This window comes from Cervus elaphus, chromosome 8, assembly GCF_910594005.1.
Source record: "Cervus elaphus chromosome 8, mCerEla1.1, whole genome shotgun sequence".
NCBI lineage: Eukaryota > Metazoa > Chordata > Mammalia > Artiodactyla > Cervidae > Cervus > Cervus elaphus.
In genome coordinates, this window is record NC_057822.1 from 45,530,774 (window position 1) to 45,555,075 (window position 24,302).

General features: G+C 38.0%; 1 protein-coding gene across 1 annotated transcript; it reads left to right on the forward strand.

Annotated features, from left to right (window-relative positions):
• The first annotated feature begins 77 nt into the window (after positions 1-77).
• On the forward strand, positions 78-23,005 carry TYW5 (tRNA-yW synthesizing protein 5). The gene is made up of 8 exons (XM_043910455.1): positions 78-213; positions 6,754-6,908; positions 11,341-11,410; positions 14,212-14,256; positions 14,869-15,006; positions 18,530-18,617; positions 19,020-19,136; positions 21,128-23,005. Exons 1-8 carry the CDS (start codon positions 136-138, stop codon positions 21,382-21,384), a joined length of 948 nt encoding a protein of 315 aa, XP_043766390.1. The 5' UTR covers positions 78-135; the 3' UTR covers positions 21,385-23,005.
• Positions 23,006-24,302: the final 1,297 nt, after the last annotated feature.

Below are 24,302 nucleotides of genomic sequence, written 5' to 3' on the forward strand. Positions count from 1 at the left end.
AACAGGCCGTTCTCGCGATTCAGCCGGCCTCCGGGACCTTTTCTCTCCGGGTCCTGTTTCCGGGCGGATCGCGCGCTGAGGAACGTGTTAGTGCAGAGGGTCCCAGGACAAGAAAGAGGATTGGCGTGAACAACCATGGCCGGGCACCGCTTCCCAGTACCCCGATTCGAGGGCGTTTCGCAGGAGCAGTTCATAGAGCACTTGTATCCGCAGGTGAGGCCCTCTCGCGGGGCGGAACCACGGGATGTCGGCTGATACCCATTCCTACCACTCGAGCGGCTCCGGACTGGTTTCTTGAGATCCAGGTTGTGGGGAGGAGGTTGTCAGTTGGAAGTGGCTGGTTGGCCCTACGGCCAAGGGAGCACGTGGGGGATGTTGACGGTCTTGCCAAAATTTTCGGCGAGCACCGTTCCACGTTTCTGGGAAGCAGTTGGATGGCAGAGCGCTGACTACGAGAAATACTTCGCCTAATAAGCCCCGCTCGCTGCCTTGCGGGAGTCTAGTCAAGGAGTCTAATACCATTACCATTGCACCCTAGGGAAATACCCACTCCACCCCCCTCCCCCGCCTCCCTCAGGTCTAAAGTCGAGGGGCAATTTCGCTCCCCACCTCCCACCCCCACCCCCCAATAGCTTGAATGGCGCCTGTTAGTCTACACGAATTGCTGGATTTGAAGGAGCAGTTTTTCACTGCACTGATCCAAAAGGGGAAGCAATGGGAACCCCCCCGAGAAACTTCTACTGGATTCTGACTAACGTGGGTTGAAGATCAGACGTTCGATTCTTTTGTATCTGTAATTCGAACCTTAGTTCTTTAAACTAAAACTCAGAAAAACGTTAATGGGGCAGAAAGTGTTTTTACTTGCAGTGCTTTTTCAAGGGAATCTAGGCTCAGAAAAACTGAGAATAAAGAGCCGTTCAGTTCAGTTCAGTCGCTCAGTCGTGTCAGACTCTCTGTGACCCCATGATCCGCAGCACGCCAGGCCTCCCTGTCCATCACCAACTCCCGGAGACCACCCAAACCTATGTCCATCGAGTCGGTGATGCCATCCAACCATCTCATCCTCTGTCGTCCCCTTCTCCTCCTGCCTCCAATCCCTCCCAGCATCAGGGTCTTTTCCAATGAGTCAGTTCTTCGCATCAGGTGGCCAAAGTATTGGACTTTCAGCTTCAACATCAGCCCTTCCAATGAACACCCAGGACTGATCTCCTTTAGGATGGACTGGTTGGATCTCCTTGCAGTCCAAGGGACTCTCAAGAGTCTTCTCCAACACCACAGTTCAAAAGCGTCAATTCTTCGGCTCTCAGCTTTCTTTATAGTCCAACTCTCACATCCATACATGACCACTGGAAAAACCATAGCCTTGACTAGATGGACCTTTGTTGGCAAAATAATGTCTCTGCTTTTTAATATGCTGTCTAGGTTGGTCATAACTTTCCTTCCAAGGAGTAAGCGTCTTTTAATTTCATGGCTGCAGTCACCATCTGCAGTGATTTTGGAGCCCAGAAAAATAAAGTTAGCCACTGTTTCCACTGTTTCCCCATCTATTTGCCATGAAGTGATGGGACTGGATGCTATGATGTTAGTTTTCTGAATGTTGAGCTTTAAGCCAACTTTTTCAGTCTTCTCTTTCACTTTCATCAAGAGGCTCTTTAGTTCTTCACGTTCTGCCATAAGGGTGGTGTCATCTGCATATCTGAGGTTATCCCAGCAATCTTATTCCAGTTTGTGCTTCCTCCAGCCCAGCGTTTCTCATGATGTACTCTGCATATAAGTTAGGGCAGGTATTAAAAAAAAAAAAACACCCCACAAGATTACAATTAGCCCACTCATGATAAAGAGTCCCCTACCCCAGTAGTTTTACTTGATATTTACATCTCTGAGGATGGTTATAGAGCTACAGTTCTGAGTGTTACAAAAGTCAGGGATGAAGTTTTCTTTTAGGAGTTAGAAACCTATGGGGAGGATTCAAGTCTTTTTTTTTTTTCCCCAACCCCCTCAAGTCTTAATTTATTTGGGAGGTTAGGCTCGATGGGTTATTGTCCTTACCCACCAGAGGACACATTAGTATAAGATGCCTTCAGGACAGAATTGTGACCATCAAATGATGTATGAATGTGGAAATGCTTTGTATGATAGCTAGCAAAATGTGTTTTGTAATTGAGCCTTCCTAGACAAGACATAATATGTTACAAAGAAAGCATCACTAAACATTGTGAAGTGGAAAATTGCAAATAACACTGATCACAGTGTAATAAAACCAGAAATCAGTAACTAATTTGCCAAACAAGACTTTTCTACTTAAGAAACTCTAAAGAAAAGCTGTAAAGGGATATAGTCCTATCGGATTTTTAAAAATGTTTTAATAACCAACAGTGTGGTACAGTTGCATGGATAGACAGATCAGAGGAATAGAGAAGAAAGTCTGAGTGACTTTATATATGTGTCTCCAGAGTCTGGGTAAATTTCCATTCATATAGAAATTTAGGGTGTGATGAACATGACATTAAATCACTCGGGCAAAGATGAACTTTTAAATAAATGGTGCTTGGACAACTGGATAGTCACAGTCATTTCAGTTCAATTCAGTTCAGTTCAGTTCAGTTCAGTCGCTCAGTCATGTCCGACTCTTTGCAACCCCGTGAATTGCAGCACACCAGGCCTCCTTGTCCATCACCAACTCCCGGAGTTTATTCAAACTCATGTCCATTGAGTCAGTGATGCCATATAACCATCTCATCCTCTGTCCTCCCCTTCTCCTCCTGCCTCCAATCCCTCCCAGCATCAGGGTCTTTTCCAATGAGTCAGTTCTTCGCATCAGGTGGCCAAAGTATTGAAGTTTCAGCTTCAGCATCAGTCCGTCCAATGAACACCCAGGACTGATCTCCTTTAGGATGGACTGGTTGGATCTCCTTGCAGTCCAAGGAACTCTCAAGAGTCTTCTCCAACACCACAGTTCAAAAGCATCTTTTCTTGGGCGCTCAGCTTTCTTCACAGTCCAACTCTCACATCCATACATGACCACTGGAAAAACCATAGCCTTGATCAGACGGACCTTTGTTGGCAAAGTAATGTCTCAGCTTTTTAATATGCTGTCTAGGTTGGTCATAACTTTTCTTCCAAGGAGTAAGCGTCTTAATTTCATGGCTGCAGTCACCATCTGCAGTGATTTTGGAGCCCAGAAAAATAAAGTTAGCCACTGTTTCCACTGTTTCCCCATCTATTTGCCAGGAAGTGATGGGACCAGATGCCATGATCTTAGTTTTCTGAATGTTGAGCTTTAAGCCAACTTTTTCAGTCTCCTCTTTCACTTTCATCAAGAGGCTCTTTAGTTCGTGTTCATTTTCTGCCATAAGGGTGGTGTCATCTGCATATCTGAGGTTATTGATATTTCTCCCGGCAATCTTGATTCCAGCTTGTGCTTCCTCCAGCCCAGTGTTTCTCATGATGTGCTCTGCCTATAAGTTAAATAAGCAGGGTGACAATATACAGCCTTTATGTACTCCTTTTCCTATTTGGAACCAGTCTGTTGTTCCATGTCCAGTTCTAACTGTCTCTTCCTGACTTGCATATAGATTTCTTAAGAGGCAGGTCGGTGGTCTGGTATTCCTATCTCTTTCAGAATTTTCCACAGTCATTTATAAGATGATAAAATTAGATTTATATCTGACACCATACACAAAAGTAATCTCCAAATGGATCAGAGATCTAAAATAAAGAAATTACATAAGTACTAGAGGAAAACATGGATAAATTTCTTTGTAATCTAGGTCTATGGCAGGGTTTCCTTATTTTGACTCAAGTGTGATAAAGAAAAGATTAAAATTTGAGTACATCAAATTCAAGCTGGGAGGAAAATATTGCAATATATATTTCATTAAAGGTCAGTAAAAGCACATGTATGGGAAGAACTTTTAAAAATTAATGAGGAAGCAGGCAAAAATCTGATTAAAAAGTGAACAGTTGACAAAAGATTAAAATGGCCTCTAAACACATGAAAAGACATTCAGCTTTACTCATAAGAGAATTTAAAGTTACACTTAAATAGATACTATTTATGTATCATATTGGCAAAAATCAAAAGACTTTAATAATACACTCTTTGTGAGTCTGTGAGGAAACTGGCATTCACATTTTATGCCAAGTAGTACAAGCCTAATGGAGGGGAATTTGGCATATTTCACGAAGTTGTTGATGTGTTTACTTTATGATATAGTAGTTCCTCTTCAGGAATTTACTCTGGGGATATACTTCAACAGTATGAAAATATCTAGTATTTATTATGTTTGAGAATGATTACAAATAACCTAAAAAACCTACTATAGGAGACTGATTAAATTGTCCATTTACACTATAGTGTGCTAAGTTGTAAAAGAACAATGAGAGAAAATCTGAACTGATAGCAGTGATCTTCAGGATATAATTTTAAATTAAAAAGAAAAAATTACAAAAGACAATGTATAAATAAGATAGTTTTGTATAAAAAAATGAGGACGTTTATATGTTTTTTAATCCCTTTGCAAGAAAGAAACATGGGATGATAAGCTAGACATTAACGAGACTGGTTATCTGTAGGGGTTGAGTGATTACAACATGGGTGAGTATAGATGCGGTGACCTTTTTTATATAATTTTGACTTTGGAGATCACATTAATGTTTTATATTCTGAAATAATAGTAATAATAAAATTAACATGGATAAGGAATAATTAAAAACAAACCCAAACTCTAGTATAGAATATAAAAATAACAAGTGAACCTAATTAAGGGAGAGAGAAGTAACCTAAGTCACTTTTGAACACAGTACTTTGATTATGAATTTGGAATGTGTTAGTTGCTCAGTCATGTCCGACTCTGCAATCCCAGGGACTGGAGCCTGCCAGGCTCCTCTGTGGAATTTCCCAGGCAAGAATACTGGAGTGGATAGCCATTTCCTTCTCCAGGGGCTCTTCCCGACCCAGGGACCAAACATGGGTCTCCTGCATTGCAGGCAGACACTTTACCACCGTGGCCACCAAGCCCATACTTTGATTCTATGGCAGTCTAAAAGCAAAAAGAACTATCAGCAATGCTGAATTCTAGTTTGTATACTTTTACAGTGGTATAACTTAGCAATTGTAGAAGTACTTATTGTGAATTCTGAGATTGTACAACTGATTAAACATTGAGGATGATTGGAACCAGGTTTCTCATGAAGAGAGGGGGTAGTTTACAAATATATGAACAAGAAATATTAAATGTTGTGGTGTAAGTTTGGAATTAGGTAACCATATTGGAAGTATCATGATTCATCATACATCCATTAAGACTGTGTGTGTGTGCGTGTGTATGTATAGTACATATTGAGAGAGAGGAATACAACCATATGCATATGTAGTGTGTGTGTGTGTGTATTCTGGTGTGGGGGGGAGTGAGTGAGTATATACACACCTTCATGTGTTTCCTAGCTCTGTCCCCTGAGAAGGTCTATATGTAACGACACATCAATAGTCATGAACACATTTAGCACCCAGATCATTGTTTCTAAACAGCATTCCCCACTAGAAGATAGAGCTACTTGAAGAAATAACTGTAGGGCTGGGACAGAGAAGTAAACGAATACTGGATTATGTTATTTTACCATAAAGTAAGACGTGCTCAGGCAGAAAGTCATAGGAGCCAGCTTGAAGGGATTCTTACTGGCCAAATCTGGCTTCAAAATTGTATCAGTAGATTATGACTCAATGAAAAAAAAAAGAATGGAGAAGTTAGAGCTAATTCTTACATTAGAATACCAACTAGTACATGTAGAAGGTGATTTTTTTTTAAATCACAATTTTTGCACTCGGCAATACTGAGTGGCACGTTCTTTGCAGAAACGCATAAGCTGAAGCATCATGTAAATTCCCACTGAAGGACATTCTATAAGATAACTAGCCTGTACTCCTCAAAAAATGTCTAGGTCATAGAAGAACGAGTTTGAGGAACTGTTCCAGATTAAAAGAGGTGTAGGAACTAAATGCAGTGTGGTATCTCAGAAGTAGGGAAGAAATACAGAGACAATTAGCGAAATTTGGATACAAGCTAGATTAGATAAAAGTATTATAACTTAAATATAATTTTGATAATTATTCTGTGGCTATATAAAAGAATGTCTTTGTTCTCAGAAAATATGCTCAAGTTTTACAGATAAAGGAGCATGATAGAGACAGTTTGGAAAACTACCCTGAAATAGTTTAGAAAAAATTAAATTATCTTTAATATGTCTCTATACACACATTGCAAGAGTGAGAGCAGATGGTAAAGTAAGTGGGGCAAAGTGTTAAATTAGCAACTCGTGACTCAGAGTAAATGGTATACGGGAGTTCTTTGTAATGTTCTCGCAACTTTTCCATAAGTTTAGAATGGTTATCAAAATAAAAAGTTGCAAACAATATTTGACTATAAAGTACAAATTTTAATCAAATGTATTTTTTGTTACATATAGCACTCATAAAAATGCTTTAAATAATATTCAAACTTCTCTTGTTTCTAAGCTTATGATAGTATTGCTGTTTGGTTTGGTTTGGTTTTCCTAATGTTAAAATTTTGTTCTAAGTATATTACATAGTTTCCTCTTCCTGTTTTAGTTAACAGCATGAATTGTCAGTAGATCTGATTTTGAGCATCTTGGGATCAATAGTCATTTCTTATTTGTTTTTATCCCTTTATTACCCAATACAACTCCTGATATATTGTTGGTTTTCCCTAATTTTTGTTGATTTTTCCCACACAGAGAAAACCTCTAGTGTTGGAAGGAATTGATTTGGGAGCGTGTACAAGCAAATGGACAGTGGATTACCTCAGCCAAATCGGAGGGAGGAAAGAGGTGAAAATTCATGTTGCTGCAGTTGCCCAGATGGACTTCATTAGTAAAAACTTTGTATATAGGTATTTTCTTCTGAGGTTTACTCTGGGGATACATGTAACTTTTTTTAAACCTGTAAAATATTTTTGCATTATTATACAAAGACCATATGGCATTTTCTCTCTTGGCTTGTTTGATATAATTATGGAATAGCTTACTAATTTTTAAAGAATGGCTTTTAAAAGACAAGAATTCTCAGCTTACATAATTATACAAAGACATTTCCAAAGACTATTCTAAAAATAGAGTGTATACCCAATACCCTCGGGAGTTATGGAAAGAGCAGAGAATTTCTGTGACTGGAGTTAGAGTACATCTAAGGCTGGGTGTGCAGGATTCATTCAGTGCTTCATTGATCAGTCGGTCCTCCCACATCAGTAATTGTTATCTAGAGTTGTAAATTCTAAAGTTTTCCTTTATAACCTGTTTTAATTTTAAATGCCCTATTTTTGGAAGATTTTCTACTTCCAGATTGTTTTTAGTTAAGTATAAGCTCCTGTTTTTTTTTTTTCCTTCCCTCTCCAGAAATATAAGACAGGTGGTTGCTATGTTTGGTATAATCTTTTGTCAACTTGGATAAATATGACTTAATTTTCTTTTTTGACAAAATAATCTTAAATATGTTAAATTTCCCTCGTGGTTGCCATTTTATGTTTTGGGATGTCTTAAATGTAAAAGATAGTTGAATGCCATGGTATGTCTGAACTTAAAAGCTTTAAATGCTGTAATCTTATAGTTTTACTATGCAGTTTATTCCCTTGAGTTTCACTAAAAATGTTAAATTTAAAAACAATTTTCAAATTCTGAGCATGTGTAGTTCCCAGCAAATCCAGTCTATTGAAAAACCGTGTTCACAAAAGACTGATTTTTTAAAGAAAGGTGGCTCTCACTGTTCCTTCCAGAGTTTAGAGATGAGCTAAACAGAGCTTCCAGTGTCCAGGGTCATACTTTTCTCATTAGAGTTTTCCAAGTTCATATAGTAGCTTGCCAAACCATTTCTTGGTATTTGATTCTTTGAATATTTGCTGTTACGGTTTTGGTTTTTAATAGGCCATGAATTGAATTTAATTGCCATAAATTTTTCCAAGTGTAAGAACTTTTCATTTTTTATTAAACAAGAAAGTGGAAGAAAGTGCTGGAATGAAGAGTGTTTCTCAGCCTGCAGTTAATGATGTTTATTTTCCAGGGAAGCCCAGTGCTGTAACAAATGGGTATTGAAACTTCGTCTTGAATTGCCTTGATGTTATGTCAGGTCCTATAAACTTTTCAAAACATGTTTTTGAAGCATGTATATTATGTAATAGTTCCTATTCCAGCTCCTCTAAACCTTTTACTAGAGCTGCTGAAGAGTTGCAAGATTATTTGCTTAGAGAGAGAGGGAAAACAGATGTAGTCATTTTCGCAGTTATTGGGGAACAGGAAAGAAGGGAGGCATCTAGGCCAAAGAGAGAGGCTGAAAAGTAAAAAACCTACGCACGTATCTCGTTATTAACACTTTAAGGTTTCATTTCTGCTTTTTAAACACTTGAAGATAAATATGTTCCCAAGTCTTAGCTTTTACTTCTGTTCTCATGGTAGCTCTTACGGTTCTTCCAGAATCCATATATGTAAAAATGAAGAGCCTTGAAAGGATACTGTTGGTATTCTGTCCATAGGTTTTTTTTTTCCAAGTCTGAGTCTTACATGAGCTTTGCTTTGCTGCTTCTGCCTATCACATCCACATCGTCTAACTCCTGTCATCCTGTTCTTGTTGTTTGTTACACTTTCATCATTCCTGATCTTGGAAAGAAACCTTTCCAAAATGGGGAACAGAATAGTAAGGGGTTTTTTTTTTTTCTTTTTCTGAATGTTGTTAACTGCTTGCTTGCTATGTTATTTACCATTATTGTTATCCCCACCATCTGTCTTTTATCGAACATTTCTTATATATCAGGTACTGTGCATCCTAGATTATATTACTCGTTTAAATGTCTATAAGGTAGATTTTTTAACTGATAATTATACAGATGAGAAAACGGAAGCTTAAAAATGTTAAATAATTTACTCAAGATTGTAAATATAGCTTGAAATGATGGAACCAAGACTTATTCCCAAATTTGCCTGACTCCACAGAGTCCTAACAGTCCTAATCCCTCTTGGATACTCCCTCACTTGCTGGTCTGTAAGTCAGTCCAGACGGTGGAGTGTCGTATAGCAGGTGCTCTTCTCACTGAAACCTGCGTAGGATAGATGAGACCTCAAGGCCAAGGACCTTCCCAACTGATATGCCTGTTTCCCCCTCTCTCAGCTTAGCTTCTGTAGAAGCTTGGATGGTACTACTACAGGAGAAGGTTGCTGGGGGCACCCAAGTTCTGCTTTGGACTGAATGACTCTACCTGGCCTGTTCTTGTAAAGGTCTTAGGTTCTCTCTAAGACCTTAGCAACTGCACCAGTTACAGAGGTAGCTCTGGCCTGCAGAGGCTTCTGTATTATTTCCAAACTCTTCAAAAGATGCTTTGATAGAAATGAAGGGTATATAGTGAGATCAGAGATGGAAAACATTGAAAAAATAAATTTGTTGATACTATTAGCCAGAAACTATAGTAGTAGATTGGTCTGAGTAGATGACAGCCTTCTTTCTTCTCTTCTGCAATGTCCACTGTACATAATTATCAGTAGTGTCCTCAAATTCAGATTGACACCTGCTAGTCCAGAATCTGGCATCAGACTGGCTTTGCTTTGCAAAGGGGTACAAGGCAGGAAATAGCATCCTAGCAGGATAGTATCAGTAGAGTCCTTAGGCCAATCCAGAAGCCATTTTTGGCTCACTCAGTGACAGCTTCCTTGTAAGGGAACAAGACTAGAGGTGGATACAGAGATCCCCTAGCTTAGTTAAGCTGCATCGTCCACAGACACTGTAGCGTAAGATGACTATGACCTTAGTTTCTCAGTTCTTCCAAGGGACGTGCTCAATTACTGAGTTATACTGCACCCAGGGAAGCTACATCCTCTGCTTCCCAACAATTAAGAGTTGACTCACCATCCTTCTAGTCTAGACATAGTAAATAATTGTTTTTTGTCTGAGATTTGCTTCCCTTGTGGCTCAACTGGTAAAGAATCTGCCTGCAATGCAGGAGACATGGGTTCATTCCCTGGGTTGGGAAGATCCCCTGGAGAAGGGAAAGGCTACCCACTCCAGTATTCTGGCCTGGAGAATTCCATGGGCTGTATAGCCCATGGGGTCACGAAGAGTCAGACACGACTGAGCGACTTACTTTCACTTTGCTGAGATGCCTGGCATGTGTAATCTTAGTTCCCTGACCAAGGATAACACCTATGCCCCCTGCACTGGGAGCACAGTCTTAATCACTAGATCGCCAGCGAATTCTCAGAGGGTCTTTTTCTTTTCAGTAAACAGTGTTATCTATCTAACAGCTGACATTCCACATTTATCTTAACCCACTATGTTTCAAGGAAAGCATTGCATGGTCATCATCTTACAAGGAAATCTTACTTCCCTGTTATAGAGTTCAAGTGGAAAGATATTTATTAGTAAGAGCAAAAGATTACAACTCCTAATCAGAGGTGTGGAGGCTAGAGTGTAGGGACCCAGATGCCTTTGATGATGTCATTGTCTGTGTTTGATGTCTCTGATAAGATATTATCTTCAGGTAGTGGGCAGTACATTTGATTCTAGAAGATTGAACAGATAGGATGTCACTCAGAAAAGGTAACCCTCAGACTCAAAAGAGTGAGGTAAAGGAAACAAACTTTGCTTCTACAGTGTTCAATCCTGTTTACCAGGATGGAAGGAGATGGGCCTTCGGGCAGAAATATTTCGGAATAAAATTTGATCACTTCACTGGAATCCTTGGGCTAATACTCAGAAGCCTGAAATGATAGAATGTGGTGTAGAAGGGGGAGAGCAGTTTTGTTTGGTCGTGCCGGAAGGCAGGCAGGTTGGTGAGAAGGGGAGGGGCTTGTCTTCATGTGAGAAGACACGCTTCATGCTTGTTATCTCTTCTGCAGTAGCATTAGTAGTTTGCCCCATTCATCCCGAGGCTTGTTTTGCCATGAAACTTGAAAATTAGTAGCAGTAAAAGCTTGCAAGTTTGTATATTTCCATATATACCATAAAACCAGAAACAGTTTTCTAACAACAACTTGGAATAGGAGTATGTTGACATATGAGAAGGATCCATCTGTACTGTAGATCTAAAAATCTTTAATTTTTGAAAGCAAAATTTCAGGCAACCTAAGTCAAATAAACTCAACTCTAAATGAAGTTTGAAAACTTAGAATTCCACATAATAGGTTATAATAAAAATTATGATACTGTGTTGTAAAACAGAAGATTATATCAAACTCCAACAAGTTGTGTGTGTGTGTGTGTGCGTGTGTGTGTGTGTGTATAGTGGCTAGAGTATTACTAGTTTATTTTTACTAAGTCCAAGGATTCTTTTGTGTTTATTTCAGAACTTTACCTTTTGACAAGTTGGTACAAAGGGCAGCTGAAGAAAAGCATACGGAATTCTTTATTTCAGAGGTAATTGTTTTTAACACATTTTCTTAAGAAAACATTAATATGTAATCACTAAGTTATTTTCTTATAAAAGAATGCTAGATATATGAGAACTATAGCTTTCCGTATATCCTAGCTGTGCTGTTTATTAGATCTCAAACCTGGTCCTCATTACCTTTCTCTGCTTCAGTATTCTCATCTGTAAAATAGGAACAGTAATAGTACTTATTTCATAAGTTTTTTGTGACAGTTAACTCAATAAAATCTGTATTCAGCACAGTGCTTGACAGGTAGAATCACTCACTAAATGTTAGTTATTAATATTACCTCCTCTGAAAATGCTTTGGTCTGATATGCCAAGTTCAGATGCTAAAAAGGAGAACTTTGTTTTCATATCTATAAGACTTTCTGTATTTTTTTATTGTTATTAATGTGATTTCTGTTGTGTGTATTTGCTATAACATTTGTTCAGGATTATATGCAGAAGAATTCTACTTATTTACATAATAATCCAGCTTAAAATAATGCAACATAGAATTTAAATATCTTGAGACATTGAGGCTTTTATAAATACATTTTTTAAAAAGTTTACTGTATTATCTCAAAAGCACATTTGAAAAATAAACTGCTTTTTAAGCTTTGAAGAAAGCTGTTGTCTGCATCTGACCCAGCTGGGCTGATGGTCAGTTCGGTGGTAAAAGGTATTGCGTTTTCTCTGTTCTTTCATCACGTGATGTTTTATCCCTACAAATCCCAGGTGTCTTATTCTAATTGTATGACTAGAATATCTACAAAACTGATTCCATTAGCTATACCTGAAAAATGTTTTTTAGCTTTACAGTCATGCTTTAACATGTATGTTCAGCTGCACTTTGGTACTTTCCTGTCCAAGGGTAAGTAGTGGCACAGATTTAAATAGCCATGAAATGTCAAGTGAAATAAAGGAAATAGGGACAAGGTAATGGTATTAAAGTCTAAAAGTTAGGGTGATGTGTAAGATGAATTGGACTGTCAGTTCAGTTCTCTGGGAAACACATGTTGCGATGAAATTAGGACTACAAAAGACTTATTGGGGAAAGTGAAAGTGAAAAGTGAAAGTGAACTTGTGACCCTGTGGACTGTAGCCTACCAGGCTCCTCCCTCCATGGGATTCTCCAGGCAAGAATACTGGAGTGGGTTGCCATTTCCTTCTCCAGGGAATCTTCCCGACCCAGGGATCAAACCCGGGTCTCCTGCATTGTAGGCAGATGCCTTAACCTCTGAGCCACCAGGGAAGCCATTATTACTGGGGAAAATACCTGTGAAAGAAAAGGAGAGGATTTGGGTAGAGGGTGCCACCAGGCAGTGATCCAGAGCTGACCACCTCTCTGCCAGCTCCGTGTGGAGCTCTGAGCAAAGACTACTTCCTGGGGGAATCTTGTCCAGGGTGCAGCGTCTAGGCCTTTTACCATCTTGCTTAGTCACTGGTTGAGGCTTCCCTAGAAAGAGCATGACCTTCAGTCAGAGGGTGAGGTGGACCTGAAGGAGTTAACACCTGGGAGCTGTAAGTTTATCACACTTCTCGCAATTAATGAATCTTTTCTTGAAGAGGGTTCTGTGGTGCATCTCTGTTTCTGCCACATAAATTTATATTTTAAATCCTGAAACATTAGGACGGGTAGAAAACTCTTAGAATTTTGAAGAACAGACTTTGAAACCTGTTTGAAAGTGAAAGTGTTAGTCGCTTAGTCGTGTCCCACTCTTTGCGACCCCCTGGACTTAGCCTCTGTCCATGGAATTCTCCAAGCAAGAATATTGGAGTGGGTTGCCATTCCCTTCTTCAGAGGATCTTCCCAACCCAGGGATCGAACCTGAATCTCCCAAATTGCAGGCAGATTCTTTGTGAATCTGAGCCACCAGGCAAGCCCTGAACCTGTTTAGCTAGTAATAAATTTATGAAACTTATCTGATATGGTACTAATTAAAAATTTAAAATCAGTAAATCTTGGATTTAAGTAAAATCTATGAACATAGATGTATAATATATTGTTATGGTAAATGAGATATATTTTGAAGTTTGTGCTATAATGGTCAATGTAAGTATAAAAGAGGCGGAATTCTTGTGTTGGGTTGTCCCTGTGTTTGACCTGATGTGGCTCAGTTTACTAATTATTACAGAAAATGCAGGCAATGTATACTTCATAATTCAAATATTTCCCTATTAGAGCTACTTAATAAAGTTATAATTGACAGTTTTTTAAAGCATCAACTTAAGTTTATTACTATAAGATGACATAGTTCTAATTCATACCTGAGCTGACTGTTGATTTGGGTTGAGAATTATGATTAGGGAAAAGCTTAGCTTTATAAAATACAATGTTTCAGATTTTTTTAAAAAATTAGTCTTAAAAGTATAAAGTATTTTATATTATTTTCTACATTTGCATTACATTAACGAAGCTTGTTGTTGGCCCTCAACGATGCTCTGAGATCATGTGTGTTATAAAAATGGGAATTCTTTAAAGTCTTAAGATGCTAATTAAGATTGTAAATAATTTAGAGTATAAAGTCTAAATGAAGCTTTGTGGCTTTAGATGTGGTATGCATGTGTTGCCTGTATAAAGAATTTATTTTACCTGATATTTTGTGGATCCTGCATTATTACAAGCACATATAGAGACATTTCTTCATATGGCCACCAGAGAGCATTAGTAGAAAGGGAAGAAAATGGAACTTTTTTTGAAAATGGCTTAATTGGGTTAGATTTTCAAATTTATTTCCTTTTGTCTTTACTTTCTAATATTTTTAAGTGAATACTGATGTTGTTTTTCTTTGGCATGTTTAAGGATGAGAAGTACTACCTCCGATCACTTGGAGAAGACCCTAGAAAGGTAAGAATTCTGAATGTAAAAAGTTATCTAATCTTTCCACAGTTAAGGAATCTATTCTACTTATTTTGCAGATGGCATTCAGCTAATAAAATACAATCTAAAATGATAGAAAAAACCTGGATAATTCATATATATGTATTCAGAGTCAAATTAATATGGACACAGTGTTAAGGAGCGGTCCCTAAAAGGATCAAGTCAGATTCTGTCTTTTCTCTTTATGGCATGTTATTTCTTTACCTTCTTTTAGTCTTCTCTTTGAGTAGAACCCATAGGTTTTACATAGTTGATAACATTCAAGTTAATGACTCTTACATTTAAGTAGGTGGCAATTGTATGATTCTTGCTTAGAGTAAGATGAACTGTCCTATTATGAAGCATACAAAGGTTAACAATAGTGATATCATTGAATGTCTTATTACACAGTCTGTCATTCCTTCACTTGAAAGATCATGTGTTGGCAATGGTCACATCCTAGTATTTTAAAACAGTGAGCAGAATTTTGCCCCATTCCTCCATGATATCATGGGCTCTGATGGCAGCCTTAGATAAAATAAGCATTATTCCAATATTGTGTTTATTGTTAAAATTCTCATTGTATTTCTCTCAATGCAGGATGTTGCAGATATCAGAAAGCAGTTTCCTTTATTGGAAGGAGACATTAAGTTTCCAAAATTCTTCAAAGAAGAGCAGTTCTTTTCCAGTGTTTTTCGAATCAGCTCACCAGGGTTACAGCTTTGGACACACTATGATGTATGCTACGTAAAATGAGAAATATAAAACTACAGTAGCTCTTTAGAATTTATAGACTGAACATTCACAGTGTTAACTTTCGAGAGGCTACCCTGAAGATCTCTGACATATAGTTTGCTGAAACATGTCAAACCTTTGAAAACAGGTGCTCTGCCATGCAGTGGTATGGGAGTAAATTGTTTAGTTAATGCCAGAGCCTAGGTAGTTTCTTACATTTGTATTTCTCTGTGGTCTTGTTCTTGATTCATCATTTTTTTTATATATGTATATACACACACACACACATACACACACTGAGTTTTTTGAAGTGTTTTTTTTGTTTTTGTTTTTTTTTAACGTGAAAAATGGACACCAGATGAGGGGGGAACTGAAAGTGGAAAAAATGTTAAGGTTGAAGTTATACATGAGACTAGATGGAACCGTTCTTTGGGAGAAAGGCAGAAGTTTGTGGAGAGCCACTTCACTGTAAAAATTTGGAGATGCCTGGAGGTCTCAGGGTATATATCCCTTGAGAATGTCAAGTGTCTATTGTATTTATCGAGCAGTAAGATGTTCAGATACTGATCTTGACTATTTATTCTATGGTGTTACAATTTTATTTGCTTAAACATATGCATGGGCTTCCCAGGTGTCGCAGCAGTAAAGAATCCACCTGCTAATGCAGGAGACACAATGATGTGGGCTCAATCCCTGGGAGGATCGCCTGGAGTAGGGAATGGCAACCCACTCCAGTATTCTTGCCTGGAAAATTCCATATACAGCGGAGCCTGGTGGGCTACAGTCCGTGGGGTCACAGAGCTGGACACAACTGAGCATGCACACACACGTGCAAACACATGCAAATAAGTAGCTAAAACACATTAAAAGTCTAGTTTTGTGTGTAGTTTGGTGTTGGGTAGAGAAATTTAGAAAATTTAAAGCGATATCTTGTGTGTACAGTAGGTGCACAGTTGTGTCTGACTCTGCGACCCCTTGATAGGTTTCCAAAGATAAAAGAATATTTTGAGAAGTTCTAAATATAAAACTTTATAATAAAGTTTTAGAAGTGTGTTTTATAGTGTTTTATAGCTGAGGACCTCTTGGGAGGATTTTGATACAGTATAATTAAATGAGATAGATATAAGATCTTAACATTTTTTAAGGTTTTCAGTTCAGCTCAGTCACTCAGTCATGTCCGACTCTTTGCGACCCCATGAACTGCAGCACACCAGGCCTCCCTGTCCATCACCAACTCCTGGAGTCCACCCAAACCAATGTCCATTGAGTCGGTGATGCCATCCAACCATCTCATCCTCTCGTCCCCTTCTCCTGCCCTCAATCTTTCCTAGCATCAGGGTCTTTTCCAATGAGTCAGTTCTTCACATCAGGTGGCCAAAGTATTGGAGTTTCAGCTTCAACATCAGCCCCTCCAATGAACACCCAGGACTGATCTCCTTTAGGATGGACTGGTTGGATCTCCTTGCAGTCCAAGGGACTCTCAAGAGTCTTCTCCAACAACACAGTTCAAAAGCATCAATTCTTTGGCGCTCAGCTTTCTTTATAGTCTAACTCTCACATCTGTACATGACTACTGGAAAAACCATAGCCTTGACTAGACGGACCTTTGTTGGCAAAGTAATGTCTCTGCTTTTTAATATGCTGTCTAGGTTGGTCATAGCTTTCCTTCCAAGGAGTAAGCGTCTTTTAATTTCATGGCTGCAGTCACCATCTGCAGTGGTTTTGGAGCCCAGAAAAATAAAGTCAGCCACTGTTTTGTTTCCCCATCTATTTGCCATGAAGTGATGGGACCGGATGCCATGATCTTAGTTTTCTGAATGTTGAGCTTTAAGCCAACTTTTTCACTCCTCTTTCACTTTCATCAAGAGGCTGTTTAGTTCTTGTTCATTTTCTGCCATAATGGTGGTGTCGTCTGCATATCTGAGGTTATTGATATTTCTCCCAGCAATCTTGATTCCAGCTTGTGCTTCCTCCAGCCCAGCGTTTCTCATGATGTACTCTGCATATAAGTTAAATAAGCAGGGTGACAATATACAGCCTTGACGTACTCCTTTTTCTATTGAGGTTTTAGTTACATGAATAATATGGTGAGAAAATGATAACTGATACTTTGAACTGTATCCACAAATTTTATGTAGTATCTGTTTTAAATATTATGAAGTTTTTCTTAAACATAAAAATAAGTCAAAGGAATGCTAGTTATATAGTTAAAGCTTACATAAGTCAGCGTTAAAGGAGAAATGTTTAAGTTGAAGTGATATGTAAATAATCATGAATATGTCTTGCTTAGTATATTTTAATTCCTTAGCTGAGAATTAATGTAGCTCTGCCTTTTTTTTTTTTTTCTTTCTATTTTTGGCTGCACTGTGAGGCATTTGGGATCTTAGATTCCCAACCAGGGATTGAACCCGCACCCCCTGCTTGGAAACATGTAGTCTTGATAACTGGATTGCCAGGGAAGTCCTTGTAGCTCTGCTTTTAGGATTTTTCAAAATTTGTAGTAATGCTGTGTACCGTTACCAACATGAGAAAAGTCAACGTTGCTCCATTATTACTAAGTTCGTCAAAATTATTTGCCAAGTTACGGTCCATGGAAGTAAGTTGGAAATCAGCATGTCTTCCTGTAACCGGATTCTGGTTGGCCACACAGTAAGAGCTTAGCAGCAGTTGCAGCCTCACCGTGTGTTCCCTCAACACCTGGTTTTTCTAAGTGCTCTCATCCTATCTAATGTCGGCCTTACAGTGTTCCTTGATAGATGAGTAAAAAGATACTTACAACGTGCATGTGTGCGTGCTAAGTCACTTCGGTTGGGTCCAACTCTTTGCGACCCTATGGACTGTAGCCCTCCAGGCTCCTCTGGCCATGGGATTCTCCAGGCAAGAATACTAAAGTGGGCTTTATGCCCTCCTCCAGGGGATCTTCCTGACCCATGGATCAAACCAGCATTTCTTAGATGTCCTGTTCTGGCAGGCAGGTTCTTTACTACTGGTACCATCTGGGAAACCCATACTTACCAAATGAAAGTGCAAAGTGAAGAAGTCGCTCAGTCGTGTCCAACTCTTTGCGACCCCATGGACTGTAGTCTACCAGGCAAGAGTACTGGAATGGGTTGCCGTTTCCTTCTCCAGGGGGTTTTCCTGACCCTGGGATTGAACCCAGGTCTCCCACGTTGTAGGCAGACACTTTACCATCTGAGCCACCGGGGAAGTTGGTCGTACTTACCAAAGGGATCCTCAAATAAATGTAACTCTACCTGCTGTCATGATGAGGCAAAGGGAGATGTGTTCTGAGCAGGTTTTCTAATGGCCTTCCAGTCCTTCCCACTGTAAGGCAGTGTTGGAGAAATAATGACACAGTTGTGTAACACATCTGTTTCACTCTTAAATTAGAATATTACTATAAGAGTTTTAGGTAATCTGAGTCAAGCTTTATTAAAAGATAGGATTTATGGTTAACTGTTTGGAATACCATTGATTCTGTATATTAGAATTTTATGCTTTTTCATAAGTTTTCATTTGCCTTCAGGTAATGGATAACTTCTTAATACAAGTGACAGGAAAAAAGCGTGTTGTTCTGTTCAGTCCTCGAGATGCCCAATATTTATATTTATCAGGTACTATTTTTTTTTTTTAAGAATAAATTTCTAAAGTTTTATTTTTTTTAATGTCTTCATTCTCATAGAAAAACTTTGTAGGGCTTCTTCCTAATTATGATTCTTGTGTTGTGTATGTGTCTTGTATTGTGTTCTTCATTGTGTATGTGTATACATGAGATGATAGGTTATATGAATAATGAAACTTTCAGATTATCTTGATTATATTACATGAATGCCAATGGTTATAAATAAAGGGTAGGTCACTGAAAATTGTCTTCAGGAGAACAGTAATTATTCTCACAGTGTGATATGGTAAAGTAGTTGTTAAGGAAAAAAATAAATTTTCAAATTTATATTTGTGGTTATTTAAAAAAAATGCTAACTGTTCAATCTATATCATCCTGTTTTGGAACTTTTCAGGTTCTAAATCAGAAGTACTGAACATAGATAACCCAGACTTAGCTAAATATCCCCTGTTTTCCAAGGCTAGAAGGTACGAATGTTCCCTTAAAGCTGGAGATGTGCTATTCATTCCTGGTAAGATTTCTAGACTTCAGTAACTTGCTTTTTATAATAATTATACTCAGTCACCTGACCATTATGTGATTTTTTTAATACAAAAGTTTGTTTTCTGTATCCTATACTATAGAAGATGATTTTTTTAATATACAAATGTGTGTGTTTAAAGTATGCTAAGACAGATTCTTACAATATTAAGTCTTGTTTTTCAAAGACAACCTATAAATATATTATTATACTCTTAAGTTCTCTTATTAAAGGATACTAAGCCAGATACTTTATATCTGCAAAAAAATTGTACCTCATGGTACTTTTAAAATAATTTTGTTTCTAAAATATTTATGTGTTTTAGAACTGGCACTTAAGTAATTATGAAGAAATAGTAAATATATTTCAAAGCCAAACAATATTTTATTAAATATCAAATGTTATAATGCAATACCTATGATGTACACTTTTGTGCACTATTTTTCTAAAGTCTGAATTAGTGTCACTTAATTTCTTTGAACAGTATATAGGTATTAGTTATTGTTAGTAACCAGTGATACAGTTAACGTCTGTAATTATGCAAAACTGAATACCTGAAAATTATAAAAATCATAATTCTAAGGGGTGCATTAACAAATTTGGCTTATAGTTTTACTTTTCATATATAAGTTGATATGTTTATAATAATACCTCTTGAGTGATAAAAGTACTGATAATAAAATGATCGTATTTGGGACTAGATTATAAATTCCTTGGGGACAGGGAACCATAGTTTGTTAATCTTTCTGTTGTCCTGTTTAGTGTACTTTACACAATTGTGTATAAAAGTTTAATACCTTGACTTCTCAATCTTCATTGAAAACAGTCACAGTACACTGTGTTTTAAATCCATTGCCATTACTTAAATTTGGGGGTTTTATATCTTGAGAGCATGGTTAGGGGTGATGCAGTTCTGCCTTATTCTGTATACAATTTTAAAAGAGGAAAAATACTGAACATTTGCAGATATTTTGAAATAGGAGCAGAAGTCCCATCTTTGGATTTAAATTTAACAGAATGGTTAGCTTTTTTCCCTGTTATCTCTGAATAAGGAAAAAAAGGTTCTGAAAGAAAGAGTAGTTAAGATTAAAACCATGTTTGGAACCTAGTTTTGTAAATCAAAATATTTTAAGCTTTTGTTTTTTCTAGAGCACTCTTAGAATGAGTTTATTTCTAAAATTTAGCATCTTATAAATCTTCGTTTCTGTCACAAGATTAAACACTTTTTGGATGTGACTAGCATTTCATCTTTGTGTAGTGTTGGTTTAGTATTTCTTTAGCACCTGTGTTTTGAAAATATTTATTCTCAATTGGAAACAAAGACGTAAACTTTCTGGTGGAAGTAAAATATTAATTAGCTATATGAAGTTTATTCATCTTTTCCACAACCAAAATATTTGCTTTACTTTTATATATATATTGTAAAGGAACGTTAACATAGGATGATTGTAACTGCACTAGAAATATAAAACTGGGGAGGCTACAATGAATGCAGATTTTTAAGCAAGTTAGAAAACCAAATGCAGCTTAAACAGGAAGTCTTTGAGAACAAAAGTACTGTACTGAGTCAGAAAATGTCAGATACTCCTCAAATAATTGAAATGTTCTGTGTATAAAAAATGAACATTTTTGGTGTGGTGTGTGACTCAAGAAGTGTAAACAAGTAACACAAATCACAGCCCCAAGTCACAGAACGAAAACAAATGGAACTTCATTGTGTCTTTCAAGTTAAAAGGGAAAATTGCCACTTTCAGAAGTTTTAAACGTAGGGTTGTGCTATTGACACTTTAAATTGGTTGGCAATTCATAAAAGTTAAAATGATTCTGTTAAAAGCTAGGAGTGTGCTAACGAAGGAATCTAGTTATAAGATTTATTTCTTGAATTGGCTATATGCAATTCGTGATATTTCACTGACATTTTGTTTTTTTTTTAAACTGCAGCTTTTATTTTTAACTTTTTTTTTTTTTTAATACTTCTTCAGCTTTATGGTTCCATAATGTAATTTCTGAAGAGTTTGGAGTGGGAGTGAATGTCTTTTGGAAGCACCTTCCATCTGAATGCTATGATAAAACGGATACCTATGGAAACAAAGATCTGACGGCAGCATCAAGAGCTGTACAAATTTTGGACAGAGCCTTAAAAACACTGGCTGAATTACCAGAGGAATACAGGGACTTCTATGCACGGCGAATGGTCTTGCACATTCAAGACAAAGCCTATAGCAAGAACTTTGAATGAATAAGGAAATGAATGCAGTGAGCATAAACTTTTAAATACAGTTCAGCCCAAACATTGGAAAAGTGTAACAAGATGTAAATTAGTTTTTTAAAGATTTAATCTGTTAAAATAGGAAAGATAAATCAATCTCGGATTTACAGATTTAGAATGAAGGCATGTTTGTGTGGTTTCTACTTAATACAGATTGTTAGGGCTTCCCTGGTGGCGCAGATGGTAAAGAATCAGCCTGCAATGCAGGAGACCTGGGTTTGATTCTTGGGTTGGAAAGATCCCCTGGAGGAGGGCATGGCAACCCACTCCAGTGTTCTTGCCTGGAGAAGCTCCGTGGATAGAGGAGCCTGGCGGGCCACAGTCCATGGGGTCACAGAGTCGGACACGACTGACTAAGCACAGCACACATGATTGTAAAGGTGCTGCGGTGGGGTAACCCGTTAGCTTTCAGATGCAGATAATTAAAAATCCAAGCTAAAGTGACCTAAACAGTAAGAAAATCCACTGAATCGTTATACATGAAGTTAACTGATAAAAAGGGCTTCAGTACTTGGATTCCAGTGACCCCGCAGGAGGGTCACCAAGAACCTCTGGGCTTTTCTTCTCCCTGCTGTTTTCAGCTGCAGCGTTGGCATCATCTGGTGCTGGCTACCCTCGTGGTCACGGGATGTTTGCCAGCAGCAGTTGGGACTGTGTGCATCTTCATTGACATGCAGTGCAGGAACCAGGGAGGGTTTCAGGGCCCTCTCTTAACATGCAGCAGCTTTCCCGGAATTTGCCACCAGAGGCTTGGGTCTCATTGATCTAAAGTGGCTTAGTTAGACCTGATCCACCCGCAGGCCAGTCACTGGTAAAGGATATGGAATAACTCACTCTTAGGTCAGTTGGGTCTACTGTAGCTGGAAGTGGAATTCATTTCCTCTGAGACACGGGAGGTATTTATGAGGGCAGAGTGGGTCATTTTTAGAATCAATTTAGATAAGGGGAAAAAAGTGGGCAACCAACAATATGTGTACTACATTAATCTTTTGAGCTTTTTATAACTTACAGATACATAGGCCTCATCTTTGTAGAGCAGTATTTTGGGAGTTTGGCACAGGTATCTAAGAGATTTGTGGGGTTTCTGATGCATAATTACCATTGAGAACCCCGGGATTAGGTAACAGTAATTTGGACTGAGTTTTGTGATTTGTCCAAAGCACCTGTTTAGTCTGACTGTGGTCCTCATCGAGGTCTTCTTGGTGCGCAGTAAACGTCATGCCTGCCCTTTTTCTCAGGTTTGAATACTCTGACCTGTTTTAATTTATACCTGTGGCTAAACTTTAACCTCATACAGGTTTTCCCCATGAGATGTTTTCTGCCTATCCCCTTTTTAAAGAGAAAGTTTCTTTTAAGAACGCATACACGAGAGATCTCAATAATGCTGTCATCACTGAAGACAGTGAGTGTCTGTATGTGGATCTATGCTACTTTGTTTTGCACCTAGTAATTATATTGCAGTGTTATTGAAGAGAGACCAGATATATTTACTGAACACAAATGTGCTCATATAAAGCAATCTGATTACATCGATTTAGTGCATTTCAAGTATGGAGAAAATTTTCTCTAATAAAAATGATACATTCACTCATACCCTGTATTTGGAATGGATTAATTTCAGGTTTAAAGAGTGAAAGTGTCAGTCACTCAGTTGTGTCTGACTCTGTGACCCCACGGGCTATATAGTCTGTTAGGCTCCTCTGTCCGTGGAGCTCTCCAGGCAAGGATACTAGAGTGGGCAGCCGTTCCCTTTTTCAGGGAATCTTCCAGACCCAGGGATTGAACCCAGGTCTCCTGCATTGCAGGCCGATTCTTTACTGTCAGCCACCAGGGAAGCCTATAAACAGTAAGTTATGACAAATAAGAAAGGAAAAGTAAAAAGAAAATTATTCTCAACTTCCTAGGCATCTTTGGGAAGAAAGATTGAAGTTATTCAGGTCAACAGAGCTAGTCTGTCAGAAAAAAAATTGTTTTATAGCTAATTACTAGATTTTGATCTTTGGTTATTTCTTAGCATAAGCACAGAAGTCTTTTCCCTGGGGAAGAAAAAAAAAAACCGATTTAGTTTGAACAGTATTTATGTCCCCTCTTTAATAACCACCCCCCCCCCAAACCTTGTTAGCCAATAAGAGAATCAGAACAAAATACCTGTGTCCATAATCATTTACAATTTGCCTAATGAATATTCATTTTAATTCACTTTACTTGGAAAGTAAACTGGATGACCTTAGGCAAATTATATAATTCTTTAAGAAGCTTTCCTCATCTTTAAAGTAAAACTTGAACTTTATAGGGTTACTACAAAAATAAAGGGGATAGCTCAAGGGCAGGCACATAGTTGATGGCTGGTGCTGGCTCCCATTTAATTATATTCCTTTGCTGAGAGATTTGAAGTGGTTCCTATTGCAACATTAAATTGTAATATCTAGAGATGAATCCTTTAGGATGCTTTAAAGTTATTTTCCTGGTCATAATTTTTAATGTCTTTTATTTAAATGCAAAGTATTTTAATCTTTTTTGCCTACCTGGTTGAGACCAAAGGAGATGTTTTTTAATATGTAAACTATTACACAGTATGTTACAACTTCTCAGGAATTCCAAATCTCAGAGTTTTGTTGCTGAAAGGGATCTTAGAAATCGTCCAGTCGATCCAGATTGCTTATATCATTTTCTGGCTCACGCAGCTGGGTGACAAATTGAAATTATGGTTGTGGTGACCAGATTAGTAATTCTCCATTCTTTCTCCCTTAGGTGCAGCTCATCTCAAATACTTAGGAATACATTATACAGTTATTCTTTGGTTACAATTCAAGGGGCATATAGGAATTTTTTTCCTCTGCCAGCAAAACTCACTGCATTGCTTGCTTGCTACATAGGCAAGGAATACA

Excerpts from the sequence above, each read along its gene's own strand:
- TYW5 (XM_043910455.1), top strand. The coding sequence starts at position 136 with ATGGCCGGGCACCGCTTCCCAGTACCCCGATTCGAGGGCGTTTCGCAG. Across the intron at positions 6,909-11,340 it reads AGTAAAAACTTTGTATATAG|AACTTTACCTTTTGACAAGT; the intron begins GTATTTTCTTCT and ends TGTTTATTTCAG. Across the intron at positions 11,411-14,211 it reads CGGAATTCTTTATTTCAGAG|GATGAGAAGTACTACCTCCG; the intron begins GTAATTGTTTTT and ends GGCATGTTTAAG.